The 18,297-nt window shown below is 41.5% G+C and overlaps 1 protein-coding gene across 1 annotated transcript in view; it reads right to left on the bottom strand.

Annotated features, from left to right (window-relative positions):
* pappaa (pregnancy-associated plasma protein A, pappalysin 1a) overlaps window positions 1-18,297 on the bottom strand; it is an 86,030-nt gene that overhangs the window by 8,754 nt on the left and 58,979 nt on the right. The window contains exons 15-21 of the mRNA XM_076758736.1: window positions 12,402-12,585; window positions 11,812-12,013; window positions 11,481-11,685; window positions 10,549-10,696; window positions 10,161-10,276; window positions 5,837-5,908; window positions 4,597-4,695 (exon numbers count right to left, since the gene is read on the bottom strand). Of these exons, the coding sequence (XP_076614851.1) occupies window positions 4,597-4,695; window positions 5,837-5,908; window positions 10,161-10,276; window positions 10,549-10,696; window positions 11,481-11,685; window positions 11,812-12,013; window positions 12,402-12,585 (1,026 nt within the window). The remainder of the gene's footprint in view (window positions 1-4,596; window positions 4,696-5,836; window positions 5,909-10,160; window positions 10,277-10,548; window positions 10,697-11,480; window positions 11,686-11,811; window positions 12,014-12,401; window positions 12,586-18,297) is intronic.

The following is an 18,297-nucleotide window of genomic DNA, read 5'->3' as shown; positions in this document are numbered from 1 at the left end:
AGACTGTCATTAGCAGGATGAAGTCATTAATGTGAAGAGTAAAATATATCACAATATCGTGAGTCGATGCTGTCGCTATCATTTAAAGACACTTGACTGTTACAAAGACAGTATGATCTACAGTACACAAGATATATTTTACCTCTACATCGATTTTTTTTTATTTTAAATTAAACACTAATATTTTTAGGTCTCTGAAGGTGTCACTGAAACAACTGAATTTATTATTTGCGCTTTCTGTAAACATATATATATATATATATTTGCTTCAGCTGAGCAGATCTAATAAATACTCAGCACACAATATAACATTTGTCTGTGTATTAAATAAATGGCAGGATAATTCATCATTGACCACCACTGACTGACGCAGACAAAAGAATCTGTAACAACAAAATCTGTGTTCAGGAACAATTAAACAACTTGGGACAAAATCTTCACTTGTGGTCTGGAGAAGAACTTCGATTTCCCGCTAAAGAGGAGAAAAAAAAACTGCCTGTCTCCGTCACCCAGCAAGTGTGTTATTCAGCAGCTCAGAGGAGAGAGGCTGTCATAAATGAGTTACAGATTCCTTTTGTCATATTGTGTCATTTTGTTTTGTTTTTTGAGGTTTTTATGCAACTCCATCCTTGGTCGCCTGCCCCACATGTGTTCAGTTTGGGGAAAATCAGAATCAGGTGCAAAGTACCCTGTTTCTGTTTTGACTGAGTTGATCAAATAGGGATGACTATGAGGACAAGCTTTCCCCAAGAGGAATAAACAACTAAATCCAAATGCCTAACTAAACGCAAGTACCAAAACGATAATAAATACAGAGGAAATTTAAACGTGGATGAAAAAATATCAAAGCAATAAAACATCAAAATGAAGTTGTCAGGAAGGTTGTCTGGCCGCTAATTTAAAACTGACATTCAGGTTAATTTGAGTTTCATGCAAATAAGGTATGTTTATATTGGCCAAGCCATTAAGCAACATGTGTATGCGAGCAAGCAACATCAATTAGGCAATGGGCTCACAAACTAACAAGCAAAAGGGATTATATCAAACATCTGGCTTTCCTCTGTTCCGATATCAATTTCACATATCAGCTTCATTCCTTAGTGTTTCCTTTTTGTTTCTCACCCACAGCAACCTTTCTCGCCCCTCTTTCCTGGCAGCCGATAAATCAAATTATGATTGGCTATTTCAGAGCAATTTTTCATATCTTTTCGTATAGTTTCCAGGGGACCTACTAGTGGAAAACACCAGACACACTTTTTTCCTCAAACAATGCCAGGGAAAATTGCATTCAAGTAGTATTTGGACAAGCAGCCTGGAGTTCCTCGGCCCAGGTACTCCACTTACTGTATCATAGTGTAGCAGCCCACTGAAATGACAATGTTTCAGTAGCTGGAATAGAACTGCTCTTCACCAAATCTGTCTTTCTGATGTGACAGAAGTTAGGACCAAGTGGGTAATTTGATCCTCCATTTGCCTGTAATTATTTCAGCGCACTGGTAACACCTGGTTTGCAGACACTACTACTGACCATCGGCATGTAGCATCCTTGGCTTGGAAATGCACCACATTCCTCTATAAGGATTTAAGTTCAACTGGAATCACATCCTTTAATACAGTCAAAGGGTGATGTTTTTTAATCCTTTTCCAATTTTTTTTTATGAAAAGGAAGATCTCATCCACAGGAGGGGTGTGTCCATGTTTGATTGACAGTTGCTGGCAGGCTGAGTCCCAGCAGGGGAAGGAGACAGAAAGTGAACAAACTTTCACCGTAACTCGAAAGCCATGGGCAGACTGTTTTGTGTAAGCAGTGGTATTGAAGTGTAAGGAGCACAGCAGTATATAAACAGACCAAAGTGATATTTGCAGGTACATTTGTTGTTTAATGTGCTGCAGCTGAGCAGCTAATTACCTATCGAGCCTGCAAGCTGATGTCAGCAGTGCACTTTTCTCTGATGACTGTTTGTTTGGTCGCTCATTCAACAAGTTATGAAGCACTTTGATTGGCTTTATGGAAACAAGTTCTCCATCTACATCGAGGGAGAACGAACAAACCATTGAATTTGTCTTTAGACTTGGACTAATCCAGGCCCTTTTTTGGGAAGCAGACCAACATGTCAAAGCCATCAAGAAATTAGATTTTTAAACTTTAGATTTCTCGTTTTACAGCCAAACACGATGTTAAGTTAAACTGACCATGCACCCCATGATCTACAACATGACATATCCTAACTATAACAAGACCCATGGCCTTCTCTCCTTCTCAACCTCTTGTTGCTGCAGTAATTCGATGGAGTCTGTCCTCCCATTGGGGTCTGTCAGTAAAAATAAGTTATGCAAGTTCTGGCTGAGCCTCGGCAGTGGACTGGGGCCAGAAGATGGAGAGATGAGATAGCGTCAATCAACAACACTGAAACCACTTCAGCAGTGAGGTCACTTCCCAGTGGGCTGCTCACCGCTGCTATTGAACTTAGGATACTATACCTTCCATCTGATACTGAAGCTATGGATAGAGGACAAAAACAAACTGTCTGACGGGTCATATACGTTCATAGCCACGTAGCCACTCTTGCAATCAAATGTATGAAGAGCAGCTGTTTGACTAACTTCGCCTGACATCAAATGATAACTGCAAAAGTCTCAATGATTTAACCCTAACCCTCACCCCTTAACCTAACCCTTGCTGATTATTTACTTGAACAGCAAATTACCTGTCAAATTACCAGACACATGGTAGATGCTGATTGATTGAATGAGACAAGGTTTTTTTGTTTTTTGTTAGAAATGCTCCTTTCTGTCGCAGGTGGCTGGACACGTGTTCCCATTGTTTTTTTAGATTGACCGCAGCTGGCAGGCTGTAAGAGCGCTGCTGTTACATTGTAGAGAACGAGAGACACAGTAAGCAAACTTGGGCTGTTAACCTGCATGTTAGGGGGAAATGCATACCCGGAACTACGTGACATTGGCAGGTACCTATACATGCTGTTAAAGGTGCTGCAGCTGAGGAACTAATTATCCTGTAGACAAACATTAGCAATGCCCTTTTCCCCTGGTAAATGTTTGTATGGTCGCTTGTTCAACAAGCTAAGGTGCAGGTCAAGAAGTGCATTCATGTGTCAGTAGATAAAAAGGCGACTTCAGCAGGAAAGCTAAAATGGGTCCTAGCTGCTCTTACATTGACACTGACGTTAGTGTTTTATGCAAGATTTGAATGGCTGTATCAAAATTAGATCTTCTATGTAAATGTATATATTTATATAATTAATGCAAAACAAGGGGGTGCCATTATGACACCAAAAATCTTCCATTTGGTTTCATCCACAATGTGGATGTGACCATTTAAAAATGATGCAACCGTGCTGTTTGAAAATAATAAACATAAAAGTAGCTGGAAAAATGCTGCTACCCAGAAAAGAAACATGATTATTTATGTCCTCATGAATATGTCCCCAAAACGTGCATAAAAGATTGTTTGACAGTGGACCGGAAGCAATCATGGGAACTTTGATCATACTGTGGGAGATGGCGAGGTGCCCCTTGCATGTCCTTTTTCCCAAAAGAGGAAATGAAGAGGCTCTCCAGTCAAACACACTGACATAGCCAGTGAGACACGTAGACTGCAATATAAATCCAGCCAGACATACAGATGGATATGCCAGGAGTACAACTAAAGTCCCTCGCCAGATTCACAGAAACAGGCCAGGCCAGAGAAGCAGATGCTGCAGCACAGAAGCTACAATACACTTCCAATAAGATCCCTTGCCAGCAGCTGGCTGGAAATCGCCAGACAAAGTACCTCCCTGAATTAAGAGAGTTACTACCACAAAGATGACCAAACTTATTGTCATGTGTGCAGCTTAATGCTGAAATACAACCCAGCCGATTGAGTGCTGACAGATCAAAAAACAAAACAAAACAAAAAAAAAACCCAGAGAGAGAAAGAATTTTTACTAATCAGAACAGGAGCAAGTGAATTATATTCCAAATTCTTATGGCTATTACCTTAACTTTCTGTAGTAACTAAGCTGGAAATGACTATCCACATTTTGAGCAGTGGGTAACTTCACATGAATACAGTCATGCAGAGACAAATATAGACGTTTTACACATTAGGAAACTGAATACCACAGAAAAACAAAGACTATTGATGAAGTCTGAAAACTCCCACTCTCTTGGATATGGAATCAGTAATCTGTCTACCAGTAATCCAAGGTTGGACACAAGGCAAAGGAAGGAAGAATCTGTTTAGAGATGTTCCAAGAGGTGAAATACAGCAGTCTTCAACAATATCTTCAGTTGTGGTTTCGATTATGCTTACTTTGTGTTGATAGAAATGACCGCTTATAAATGTCAAAGCTTGATAATGGCAGTATGCGGCCTCCACTGGATGCATGGCAGCGAGGAAGTAAAGAAGTGGGTAAGGCACCGGGAAAGAGAAACGCTCACATGTGGGAGGTGGGATTTATTCCTAAGCTATGTGTGACTCCAGAGTTGGGGGAACAAACACTGACTGTGGATCAGTGTGACCAGGACCAAATCCAGCATCATCTCTTTGTCGGAATCGTGAGGTTTATTCTGACGTACAAGCATGCCACTAACCTTCTTGGTCTTAACAGTGGATTGGCAGCAGTCTCCTCCGTCGTAGTTACAGAAGGCTCTGTTGTTGACCGAATCACAGTAGTTGTCCCCCATGAATGGCTATACCAGAGAGAAAGCGAGTCAATTAGACGCAAAGTGGCACATTTAAACTGGTTGATAATGGCTAAAAGGTAGATAAACAAAGAGGCCTTTTGCTCCAGTGGTGGTTTCCTCTAGAGCATTTCAGGACCTTTTAGAGGTCTATGGATAAATTTGCTGATGAATCTGATACATTAAATTTCCCTCATCTTTCAATGTGACTTTTTAAGCCCTTAGTGGACCTGACCTGTAAATCAAACTGAGGACACCATAAACTATTCACTGCACAAAACACTCCAATAAGGTGATTTATTGGGCTGGCCCCACCCTCTCCACTTGGGTTACCAATCAGATTATCCAATTGGCCCAAATTGAGTAGATGATATCATTCTTCGCGAAGTGAAGTGGAATTCTTTCATATGGGAATGCACCAATTTTAGAAGAAAGGTTCAGCACGTGATTGATGACATTGTTGTATTACTGTAAGCAGTAATAAATCAGTAATTACATCAGATCACAGCAAGTTAAGAAGTGTCACATTAATTAGTGGGATACCAGATACCCATGTAGCAACTTTGAGTTTTCTGCAACTGGCATCAGAAAAAAAAACTACAAGGTGGACAATTACTTACCAGTGTGTCAAGATGTTTCTGTATTTCCAACTTCACCCCCACATCTGCTAGACTATAAAAAAAAAGCTAGCCACCAATCTCAGCGCTGGCTTGAAGTGTGTTTAGAATTACAAATCAAAATGTTCTGACAAGAGATTCAGCCTTCACCTACAGTACAGGTTGGTCTGACTGTTTTAGTTGTCTGGCATCTGCCAATCCATTGTCTGTCCAACTCCACTGGCCAAACACAGCAAATAAAATTTTATGAACTAACATATGGAGGTTATCAAACCTGAGGTTCATTTGTTTTAAAGGAAAGTGTTGTTTCTTTGTGCAATGACAATGTGTGTGTGTGTGTGTGTGTGTGTGTGTGTGTGTGTGTGTGTGTGTTTTGTGTTGTTTCCATGCTTGTTATATGTAGGGGCAAATTTCTCATCACTCTGCTTTGTTTAAGAAAAAGCAAGGATTACAGTATATATGTCTCATATGATAGATGAGACTATTACTCCACAAATACAAAAAAAAAAAAAAAAATCAGGTTGAGGCCTTACCTCACATCCTTTGATGCAGTGGAGCAATTCTGGGTGTGGATACCATTTCAGTCCCATTGTACAGACTATACTCTGAAAGATAAGACAAAAGTTGAGGTTAGAACAACTGGTGCTTTCAGTGGTTTTAATGGTTTGTGTCATTTCCCTTATTCTCCACACACACACACACACACACACACACACACACACACACACACACACACATACACACATACACACACACAGTGAAACATAGGAGTTATCAAGTGGGCTCATGTGCTACACATGGAGGCTTTCAGTGTGGATCCTTCTTTGATTTACACTGACCTTTTTCCACCTCAGAACAAAGCTGAATTAAGTTGATTTTAACCAGATAGAACTTGATAAAAATGGTGTTTTTTCATAACTGAGTCATGGCCCCAGGAGGGCAAAGAGTTGAGAGAGAGAGAGAGAGAGAGAGAGAGAGAGAGAGAGAGAGAGAGAGAGAGAGAGAGAGCATGAGGTAAAGAGCACCATGTTCTCAAATATCTTTGCAGAATGTGTGGAATCCCATCCTGTTCTCCCACTGTGCTCTTCATTGAAATGCAACAGAAAACATTTGTGCTCAGGGGAGGTGGGCAGCCCTGTGCATAGAATGTGTACCTGCATGGGTACACATACACATACAGCATACTGCAGGTACATGAGACTGCATAATGTTCATATGTCTCTGCATAAGCCCTGTGCTGTGTGTCTCCAGATAGTGTGTGTGTGTGTGTGTGTGTGTGTGTGTGTTAGGACTAGGGGCAGTTGTATATTTGAGTCTACTCCAGCCAGCAGGTGGAGAAGGGTTTGTTTACAGCATGAGTGTGACCCCAGACTTGGACAGTAGTGTGCATGATCAAAAGTGCCATCCACAGCAAAGGACTGGCTGACCTCAGATGGTCCATTTCTCAGACCCCCTGTGTCCAAATATCTCACAAAGTTGACGTGCTTTCCTTTTGTTGCTGCGAACTAAGGTATTTTTCATTTCAGTGCTGTCAGCAAATCAATGCAAAAAAGAAAGATGGGGGGTAGAAGGTGGAGAGAAAGAACAACATAGCATCTGAGGACAACAGAGCTGCGGGAGTAACTGCTCTACTACTGCAGAGCAGAGTGTCTGCCGTGTGTTTATGCATGTGTGCTCAGTGTATGCTAAGATGGTTCGTCCCTGTATGGCAGAAGATTAAGCACATTTTTTTTGTCTTAGAGGTGAAACTTTTCGCAACTTCTGTACTTTTATTCTCTTTTTCCCATGCTCTGCTATGATGATGTCATGCAGAAACTCCTTCTCTTCCCCTCTCTCTCATTTTCTCTCTCTCTCTCACTCTTTTTTTTTTTTTCCTCTCTCAGCAAGGCCGTAAATCATGATAATCCATGATCGTGGCCTGGCCTCACCCCTCACTACGTATAGGATCCTCACCCTCTGAAGCCTCCCCGGGGCGCTGATACCACATAAAAATAGATCCCTATCTCAGCGCCACCACAGACGAGGTCATGTCATGTAGAAAATGACTAATTCCACAGCAAGCCCGACAGGGTAATTTTGCTGATAAAGGGGGAGGAGGGTGCTGGGGGCACAGAATCGTTAGAGATAGAGGGACAGGAAAGAGAAGAGGAGGTGGAGGTAGGGAAGCAGGAGAGAATTCTAAGTGGGTCACACTAAGAACCGAAATACAACTAGTTTAAAGGCAATAAATCAACATCACTTATTAAGGTGGGAAACATTAACCTCCAACTCAGCAAAGTAGAACTAGAAAGTGGATTTGGGGACATGAATTCAGTTTTAGATACTGTATGAAGAATCCCATCCAAGAGGGGAGTTCAGAAGTATGGTATGATGTCCACTCCTACTTACTACACTCCTACTGTTACTACAACTGCTAGCCATTGTTATGATTGATTTCTTTTTCCACCACAGCAGCTTCCTCCTGTTCTTGTTTCTTAATACCATTTCGTGACAGCCCAGTGCATTTCTTCTATCTTATATCTCAACCATATGTGTCTGCTCTGCTTCGCCTTGGGGTATTTATTTCATTTCCTGTTGCATCTATGTTTCTGCTGCTAGAATTAAATTGGCAGCACTCTCAAGGTGGACCACAAAAGATTCCAAAAGGTTTTTTCTCACATATTTGCAGGTAATTTACTGGGATAAGCTTTTGGGCAATGCTAGATATTTTCACTATTCACACAAGTGCCGCTACATTCAGGAACATTTCCACCTTGCGCCTTTTCACACATGCCATAGCAAAGCTGGAATAGATAGGGCAAGGGATAGTCCAGCAGATGGTGGTAATGCAACACTTATAGATGCCAGCCGCCATAAAACTCAACAGAAGAAGAAGATGGGGCAGGTTTGCGATACAATGAATGGTTTTTTGTGATCTACATGAATAAAAAAAGGCACGTTTGACACATTAAAAGCGTGATTGGTTAGCTTGAGACGTAACCCTTTACGTGCTTGTCGCTGCAGTCTTATGACTTTCATTCACAACACAGCCTTATCTACGTTTTCCCTGAAATGTTACTCGGTCTCGACGTGGGAAATTGGTGGAACAGATTTCCCTGAATATCGATCCCTGCTCCCATTCACCCATGACCCCGTGCAGGAAATGTCCCTGAGCATTTCAGGGACAGACGGTGTGTTTGAAAGAGGCTTTTGACATTAGTGCGACTGCAAACATAAAGGTTCTAAACGACTACACTATGACAAAATTCAGTCTGCTCTTTATTGGGATGTTCTAGAATCATTTTCATTACAAAAAGATTCATCGTATGTGCTGGTGCATGTGTGTGTGTATATGTTTGTGACTATATTGGCTGTCCTACAAACTGACTGTCCTTGCATTATGTGTATCTACACAGAAACCCTGAAATCAACCTCGTTGGCATCTATCAGTTGCCAGATAGTGATAGAGGACAAAACATGGCACATGTTTAAGGGCACACTATCACCAGGAACTCTTAATTCTCAAACCTCCTTACCCTGGTGCATGTCTGAAACCACTCTCCCCACCCCCCCCACCCCCCCACAAAGCCTCATCCCACCACTCTCACCTCTCTGACTTCCCTTATGCTATCCACTGCCCTGTACAGCACAGGCTCTAGTCTCAAATTACCACTGAGCACAAATCATATCAATTACACAAATCCATGAAAAACAGATCATTTCATGTCCACGTGGCTCAAGCTACCCCTCTCTCCCAGCATCCACCACAAAAAGCTGCTGACTCAGTGTGACTGTGAAACAAAAACAAAAGGAGTTGTAGGAAAAATAATACAGTGAGAAATACAATGTGTTCCTTTACTCGGCTTCTCTTTTCTCCTTCTCCAGTTTCAAGTCTTGATGCTATTTAGTTGGATCTCTCTCTGACTCTACAGCTAAAAGGGCATTAAGCTGACAAAAACAAATTGCACATCATTGACATTAATCAAGTTAAATGGGGAGAGTAAAATTAGAAGAGTAGGTGTAGTCCAGTACTTTTGACCTACTACACACACACCTACACACACTCACATACACACCACAGTCCGCTACCACTGCCCCCTGACCCCACCCACAAGAGTCATAAAAATCCCAAATGACACCATGGGGGGTGGGGTGCCACTCATGTGTGAGTGACACTCCCACAGGGACAAGGCGTACAGTTCTGTGTGTAATGACCTCCCCGACTATAACCTCTAACCTCTGTATTTTGCTATCCGCCAATTTAAGCAAACAGCACTTAATCAGTACAGTTGGTGGCTGTGAGGTACATCTCAATCAAATGAGATCATTAACCAGTGAGCGTCATAGAAAATTGCAGTGATTACTGATGACTGGCCATTTGATAAGGTTTTACAAATTGGCCACAGTCGTAGCAGGGGCCCCATGCTTCAACAGAATTCTGCAGTTTTTCTTCTTGCTTTGTTTTGTTTTTTCACTACAGGTTATTTCTGGTGAAGAAACACATGGGAAATTGAATGAAACAAAATGTCACTTTACTTGTTTGTCATGTAAGAATAACACAGCTTTGTATTTCTCCAAGAGGGCTGTTGAAATGTCATATTGAGGGAGAGGGATGCAAGGGAGCGGCGGCATGTTTTCACACTTACAATCAAAGACAGAATAAAAACGTCTGAATTGTTGCCGTGCTTCAAAGACAAACATTTGCACGGCATTGGATGCAAAAGACAGGCGCAAGCTGGCATTTTGCATTGTGGGTAATAGGACCAGGATGTTGACGCTATGCGTGAAATTCCTTACAGGAGAGTTGTGGATCACAGAACTTTGTGAAGTGCGTCTGTCAGAGCTGTGTGGTGGACACAAACACATGCACAAACTTACCTTGACTTTGTGTGGGTTCCTCCAGTGCTCTTTAAGTACACTTTCTACTGTCATGTTGCTAGGGAGGATCACCACGTCGTTGTTACTCTCTCTGCACGTCAGCTCGCACTCCTCACCTGCGTGTGTGTGTGTGTGTGGATCAAAGACAAAATGACATATCCTTACCCCTTCCCTCCTTTACTTTCAAATGATTATGACATTTTGTGATATTCAAAGTGGCCATATAATTAGGAACAAATGAAAATGAATATAAAAGGCACAAACTGAAAATGAAGAATAATAGCACATTTTACAAAAGCCGTGAGTAATACGCACAATGAAAGATGACATCAGCAGTGAGAAAACTGAATTGCTTATCTATTAAATTAGTAAATTTGTGCATACAGACCTATGCCGTGTCCTCGCTTGCATGAGTACTGTAGGCTGTAATGGAGGTTTTGAGGTAAAGAACACTGGCCTTTGCTGTGTGGGCATAGGCGGAACGACCCTGTCCAGTTTCCATCCTTCCTACAGCGGATCACGTTGGACCCAGCGCCCTGAAAATAACACACATATTGACTAACAAGCAATCATACACACACATTGACACGCAAACACGAGCAGGCCAAGGACAGTGAGATGGCATCCCGTTGCAAAGGGGGAAATACAATCCAATTTTTATCAGGCATCCAACCCACAACGCCTGAGAGGCAGAACAGATTAAAAGGTGTATACATTTCAAAAGTCTGTGGCAGCAGGACTATTCTGGAAATCAATAGCAATCTAATTAGCATGGCGTCAAATTGAGTAGGGCTAAGGGAGACAGGGAACGAGACAGGCAGTGAGAGGCATTCAAACAGTCAGGGCAGTGTAAGACCTATCAGATAAAAGACTGTGAGGATAGTGAGTGTATTTGGAATAAGTATAAGTAGTTTAAGTAGTATAAGTATGTTATTTTTACTCATTAATTCCTCACATTATCATCAGCTATCATAAGAATATTATACCTATATGTTATTAGATAAAGAGTAAAGAGTAAAAGAGTAAAGAGTATGCTATCTGTAGTAGACTAATACTGCATTGTGAAGGGTCCGGGTGCGAAATATCCAACAAATACAAATGCTTCTGATGGACTACACAGTATTCATTTTGATTATATAATTCACTATACTTCTATGCCAAGTTGAGCCTAAAAGTGATAAACAGTAAGGATGCAAAGAGGGGAGAAAAGAGAGAATGTCTACTATTAACACACGTGACAAAAAGAACAGGTAAAGCAAGAATAGAAAGAGAGGAAAGAGATGGACAGACCTGCTTGCATGGAGCGTGCAGCAGCCTCACCGTATGGGCAGAGCCTCCTGTGGCGGCGATAGCAGTATTACCGGCAGGATCAGAGCAGTTGAGTCTGCAGATGCTGTCGAAGCGGAAGCCATCGGTACAGTGATAGGAGCCATGGAAGATGGGAGGCGGGGGATCACAAGTCACCGGCTCGCATGCCCCCTCGAGCCAGCTGCCATCCTCCGTGCACTGGCGCTTGAATGCACGCCTAAAGGGAAAGGAGGCATAACATTTAGACTTGTGGGTTTTGTGTAACTTTGGTGAGGTTTATATATGCCTGAGTTACAGCTTTAACATCTGATGAAGAACCAAACAACCGTTTCCATTACTTTACCTCTTGGGTTTGTTGGTAACATGGTAGCCTGGCTTGCACTTGTACTTGCAGAGCGTGCCCACTTTGAGGCCTGTCTCATTGCAGCGCTTGGTCTGCAGCACCGCACTGGGTACAGGAGGAGGGGCTGGGCAGCGAAGCTCACAAAGAGCCTCAGGGAAGGACCACAGACCATCTTCTAGACAGGTGAGAGTATTGTTTGTGCCTGAGGAGGAAAAAGGGGAAAGATGAAGAAAGACAAATCAGTGTTGATCGGTGAATTTGAAAAACGGAAATCAAAAGAGCACAAAGGAATGGCCAATGTAAAAGTGTCTCATGAGGACTTGTGATGAGGTTTCATAATTAGAATTAGAATTTAAATCTCTCATGTTAATATTGTTAAAAAAGTTGAAAATAATTGATGTGGATCAAAGGCCATTTATTCCTGGAACACATAGGCACATAAACTTGTAAAATCAAATCCAAAATCATATATTTCATCCGTTAACCTTTAACAGTGAAATTTACACAGTTTCATCTAATCTCATGGACCGTAAAGATACCAGCCTGAAAATCTGTACACGCGTGTGTGCATGCTCCACTGTGCATCTCACCTACGAGCTGCGCAGGTTCTCGACACTGAAAAGTGCTCTTCTTGCCGTAGGTGGTGCCCTCAGGGAAGTTGAAATGGGCAGGATGAACATGGTATTTGTCTGGCAGACCACAGTCCACAGGCTCACATGACACCTGTTTGTTCCACTTCCCATTTGCACAGGTTATGGTCACTGAAGAGTCCGACTGGAAAATCAGACAAGATATCAAGTGAGTGTCATTACAGGCCTGTTCTGAAGTCAGCTTTATGTATAAGTATGCATTGACACAAGCGGTTATTTGTGCATTGATATGACAAATTGGTATCCCACACACACCCTATAAATGTTTACCTCACTAAAAATGACTACAGCGATTCAGCACTCACTCTCTAATCAGTGTGTAACCTAACAAAGCTCGATCAGGCTTAGTTTACTGTATGTCAGTGAGCCTCAAAGGCTACCCAGCAGCTCAAGTAACTGCTGATAGCATTTGTAAGGTCAAGTCATGCCACTCAGACAACTGATATCCGACAACTGCACAATCAGCCCTAACACAAAACAGATTGACTTTGGTGGAAGTGTGACAACTTCAGAGAAACACACACACACAAACACACACACACAGACACACAGAGGGAATCAGGACCACCAACTGGAGCTGCGGATTCATCCTTTTTCTGTTTATTGTGATGCTAAGAAATAACATCACTGAAGAGTTGATATTTTTTGACATGTGACTTTTAGACCCTGAACAATTCTATTGCCAGTAGTTTGGAAACAAAGAAAATGGAGGAAATGGAGGAATAAACAGATTTTGCAGACCAGCTTTGCAGACAAATTAGTGCCATGACTTCAGTTTTTCTTAAGTTGGCTAATGTCATTAACTGTGCTGCATAGCGTAGTGACTGACAGTGGCCGACTATGCAGTTACCTAAAAGTGCTTTTCCAGTGCTTCTTTCTGAGCAAGCTTCTTAAAATCAAGGCAGACTGCTTCACATTTTCAAGCCTACAGAGTGCATCCTGTGCGATTGGGCCTTTACATGTTGTTGGAATGTGGGAGGAAACTGGAGAACCCAGAGGAAATCCACACGTGGGGAGAACATGAAAAATCTGCAAGAAACAGACTCAGGCCAGGAGTCAAACCCAACAGTGGTAACACCATTCTACTATGACAAACAAAGACGAGCTCAAGTCTTAGAGTATGATATAAGACCTGGTATAATAGATTAACATCCCTTCCATTCCCATTATTGACTTATCACAGAGGAGAGCCCCTGATTCAAAACAGCAGCCATTCAGGTTACTGCTGAAAGAGGGATGACCGAGGAAGGTTTGACTGAAACTTGACACGTGTCTTGCATTAATTGTGTGTGTGTGTGTGTGTGTCTGCATACATATCAATGTGTCACCATTTCTAATCCACAGTGATGAGAAGACAGAGCAGTGCAGAGAAGATAGCATTAAGGGCCCAACATTTGCACGACATGTATGAGTTCCAGCAGTGATGGCAACCAGTTTCAAAAACATCACACTTCAAAATGGCTATCTCTTGCCCGTGAACTTTTTTTCCAGCAGAAAAGCCTCCTGATCGTCAGCCGCCTGATCGCCTCTCCTATTAAAAAATAGCTCTGATTCTTGTAAATTATTTGGCTTGTGGCACGATATTTGCAAAGATGAGACCAAAATAGGGAGACACTACATCATCCAAACCTCAACTGCTTTCATCCTCGTCCATCAAATAGCACCATGTAACGCAAGAAGAATGCTTAAAATGATAGCGGTGCCAAGAAATCTCACAACAAAGCTGTGAGGGTTCAATTATTTTGACTTTTCGTTCTCAGTGCAAAAAAAAGGGGGGAAACCTGTGTTTTACTATGAGTTACATTCTACCCCTGTTTTACTTAACTTTAATTACATGCACCTTTTTAAAGGGGGGCCAAAATTTAAGGTCACACAAGCTGGACTCAGTTAGCATTACACATCTATTGCTTCATAACCTTCTCCCTCTTCCCCTGTATTTCCATCTTTCATCTTGATCCCATTATATGATACTGCATAACAGTATCAGGTTCCCTCAAAATAAATAAGCTCCTTTCATATTTGGATATCCAACAAAGTAACATATGTATCACATGTGAGTTCCTGCTTCCTGCTGAAAAATAACTGGGTGTAGAGTTGAATGAGTCAGCCATGATGGGAGGTTGTGAGCAATGTCTGCACGGAGGAAACGTGGAAGGATCTATTTAGTGTTAATGCGCTGATTGTAAATATGAATGTTAAATACGTTTGTGAAATTGTGTATGTGCATTTTAAGTTTTGGCCATCCTGAAACACGTGTGTGTAAAACTGTGGTCAAGTGTACACACATACAAACACACACATTTACATTTCTGTGCATCTGCCATGAGCTGTTTTCGCATTTAATCAAGCATGTATCCCCGACTGTGTGACTGCATATAGGGTTGTGTGGCTGTGTGTGTACTGTGTGTGTAAATGTGTGGGAATTTTCCTTCCTTTAAAAAATTTACAGCTGACTCTTTCTCTTCCAGAAGCAATTTTAACAACCTTTGGCTACTCTGCCTAATTCAAGCCAGACAGACTAACAGACAAATGAACCGACAGACTGACAGCCTCTTCCTTCAGCTTAGGGGTTTGCCTTTTCTCAGGCACACAAACACACAAGCACAAAAAAGCCTAGTAATAACACACAGTTGCACATTGATAGGCAGAGTTATTACAGTATTGCTTAGTAGTGGAATTAAGTATAATTTATTATTGTCTAGTCCTCATGGAAAAGCCCTTATGAAACAGTTTTGGAGAAAATAATCAGCTTTACTTAGAAGCAGAGAGGTTTTATTTGCCTGGAAGCACACATGCTTCTAAGTACATAAAATTCTGAGAGGGTTAGTGTTTTTTAAATGATAACCACGCTAGCGTGGACAGAGCAGACTTCAAACTAACTTGTGTTACAAACTGCCATGTGAGAGTGGAAGAACTTCGAGTTTGCATGAAGGAAAATGCACAAATTTGTTGAAAAAGAGAGCAACTCTTTTCCCATTAAGGACACGACTGAAGGTTACTCATGCTCCCTATCAGCAGACAAGGAGCACGGGGTCGAGCTCTGAAGGTCTGACCTCTCTTCATACACTGGAGTTAGTGTTCACATGCTAATCACCTGGTACCAGCCATAGTGTCACATCCAAACTCAGCATCCACAAAGTCAGCGACTTGATGAATGAAATGTTGGGAAAACATTGTATCCATGCACCAATTCACTTATATAATTACAAACATTTCCAACATTGTTCAATCCCAGAGCCTTACTTTTTAAATATTTTATTCAAGGTAGCGGTGTGTTTCATTAGGTTGCTATCCCCTTTATCTCCTCTTGTTGCCATAACTTCCAGAGAGAGAGCCGATCTCACACGTCCAGACAGGTAGGCACCCATTTAGCTATGGTTGATGAATTATTATTATTATTATTATTATTATTTTTATTATTATTATTATTATTATTTTTCTCATCATGCATAGCTGTTGATCTCCTGTACCTATACGAAGATGAAGGGATGTGAGTCTGGGATAAGGTCTTTAAGTGTAGTGAAGCTCTAAATTATCAGTTAACATGGTGATATCTGTCCTCTGCATTAGACCCATCTTTAGCAGCTCAACTCCAGCTCTCAAGCCAGTGCCTTCATGAAGGTCAAAGGCAAGAGCATTTCTAACAGGGTACCTTACATGCAAATATAAGGAGAAAAGTGGACACAGGAACACCATGCACGAGAACATCCACACATCCACACCAAGGTGGAAATGAGGACTGGACTCAGTGTTTCAAGATGGTGCCCAATCATTCCAATCAATGTTGCTCACTGGGCAAAAATGCTGAAAAACATCTTCAGATGTCCATATTTGGCTGCCCATAAAACATGCACATAAAAGCCTTTCTTTGGCCGAGCTGGCTGACTGCCCACTCATATTAATATGCCGAAAATAATATGTTGATATGGCTCTTAATAGGCTTTAAATTTGCAATATATCAGATATAATGACTCAAATTATACCAGGAGTTACTTCTACATGTGTTTAAATTTTTTGTTAACTCTTTGATGAGACCTGAAGAGGGTCTTTCAGTCAAAAAAAAAGTGGATAGGCGTCATATAATGGGCAGGTAATAGTGGTTTGATGGCTTGTTCTGTAGCGGAAAGTGGGAAAGCATAAATAGCCTGTTAAAGGGAAAGTCTATGAGAAATAAAACAGGCCTTTTCAGTGCCAGCAGTCAGTGTTCCCTAACCACTTCAAAGGGAGAGACAGATAGAGAAAACAGACAGCAATAAAACACACATATACAAATCAAGCGGGGGAAACAGAGTTTTTCTGAAGATAGCATTATCTAAGAAGGTGGTGTTCCCAGAACCACTTTGACATCCCTGAAACGAGAACGTGATTGGCTAATGAAAGGAGACAAGATTGTGCCTCACGTTGCACTTTTCAACCTCAGTGTGGAGGTGTGCGTGTGGGCGTGTGTCTCTTTGTGAGCATTTGATCGGGAAAAGTTGTTTTCTATTTCATTTTGTTACATTTCTGTTGTTAGACAGTCTTTTCAGCTATCATCTGAGGAGGAGATGAGGGGCAGATGTGTCCTGTGAATGGGGCCAGATTGATTTATTACTGGCCCTTTGACTAATTCCTTTAACTACTTGACATAAAGCACATTTCCGTTTCTACTTTTGATCTCGAATGGATGTGCCCGGTGTTTTTTTTTTCTTTTTTTTCAAATCTCTATTGCCTTATTTGTCCTGCAGTCGTACATTTTAGTGAGTCACAGCTGTGCCGCTGTTGCAGTCAAAGAAACAACATACATACTATCCCCCGCCGGATTCTGCAGCTACCAGCGAAACCTGCTTCAAAATGCATTCTACTCTCCAAACAAAGAGAAGTTGATGTCCAAAAATGATGGTTTAGAGTTATTGGACAAAAAAAACCAACTGTAGTTTATACTGAATGGTGCCCATGTGTGAGACCGCTTCTGCGTTCCAACTTACAAAGGCTTTCGGGAGGAGACTTCTGCTGCCCCTGGAGGGACGCGCAACTGGTGAAATCATTTCCCAGAGAATTGTTTCACTCTTTGAGGATAAAAGAATGGACTTGAAATGGATCAACAAGCTAGTAATAGAAGGCACTCCTGCTATGGCAGACAGGGTAAGTTAAAAGAGGATTGGATTCTGTTATGGTAATTATAAACATCATTCATCTGCACATCCAGTTTGCAGCATCAGTGGTTTTTTTTTACCAGCCGAGCACAATGTTTTACTTGTCCTTGCTGACATTACATGGCTGAGCTTAAAATGATTTCACAACTTCAGGAGAGGACTTTGGCACGTGGATTTCTGTCGCTCCTGCTGAACAACACCCAAAGTATGAGGTTAGAATGACACAGCCCATAATACTGTACCAAGAAATGTGTTATTTTTGCATTTCAAATGCTCCAATCTAGTATCTTTACAAAATGAGCACTACATGATGTTTCGTACAGTTTAGGTCAAAAAGCACACGGGGGATTTTACAGCCACTATAAACATTAAATATCTCACTATCTAATGACGAAAATTACACAGTCTGGATTTTTCAAGACATATAACCTATTCTGCAGAGCATTATCTATCAAAATTAACTGCAAAATGCTAATTTGCTATCAAACCAACAAAACAGACCAGATGTCTTTTAGAGGAGTGAATGGATGCCAAAAGTTATTCATAAATACCAGGTCCTCTAAATACCTTTGAACTGTCAGTCATCATTTGTGGCAAACCTTCCAAGTCCAAAAAAATTATATTTGGCACAGCCCTACTTTCCTTTCCATTCTCTCCTGTCCCCCACGTAATCTGTACTTTCCTGCCTCTCCCTCTCTGAAAAG

Source organism: Chaetodon auriga, chromosome 19 (genome assembly GCF_051107435.1).
Source record: "Chaetodon auriga isolate fChaAug3 chromosome 19, fChaAug3.hap1, whole genome shotgun sequence".
NCBI lineage: Eukaryota > Metazoa > Chordata > Actinopteri > Chaetodontiformes > Chaetodontidae > Chaetodon > Chaetodon auriga.
This window is presented reverse-complemented; position numbering and strand designations above follow the sequence as displayed.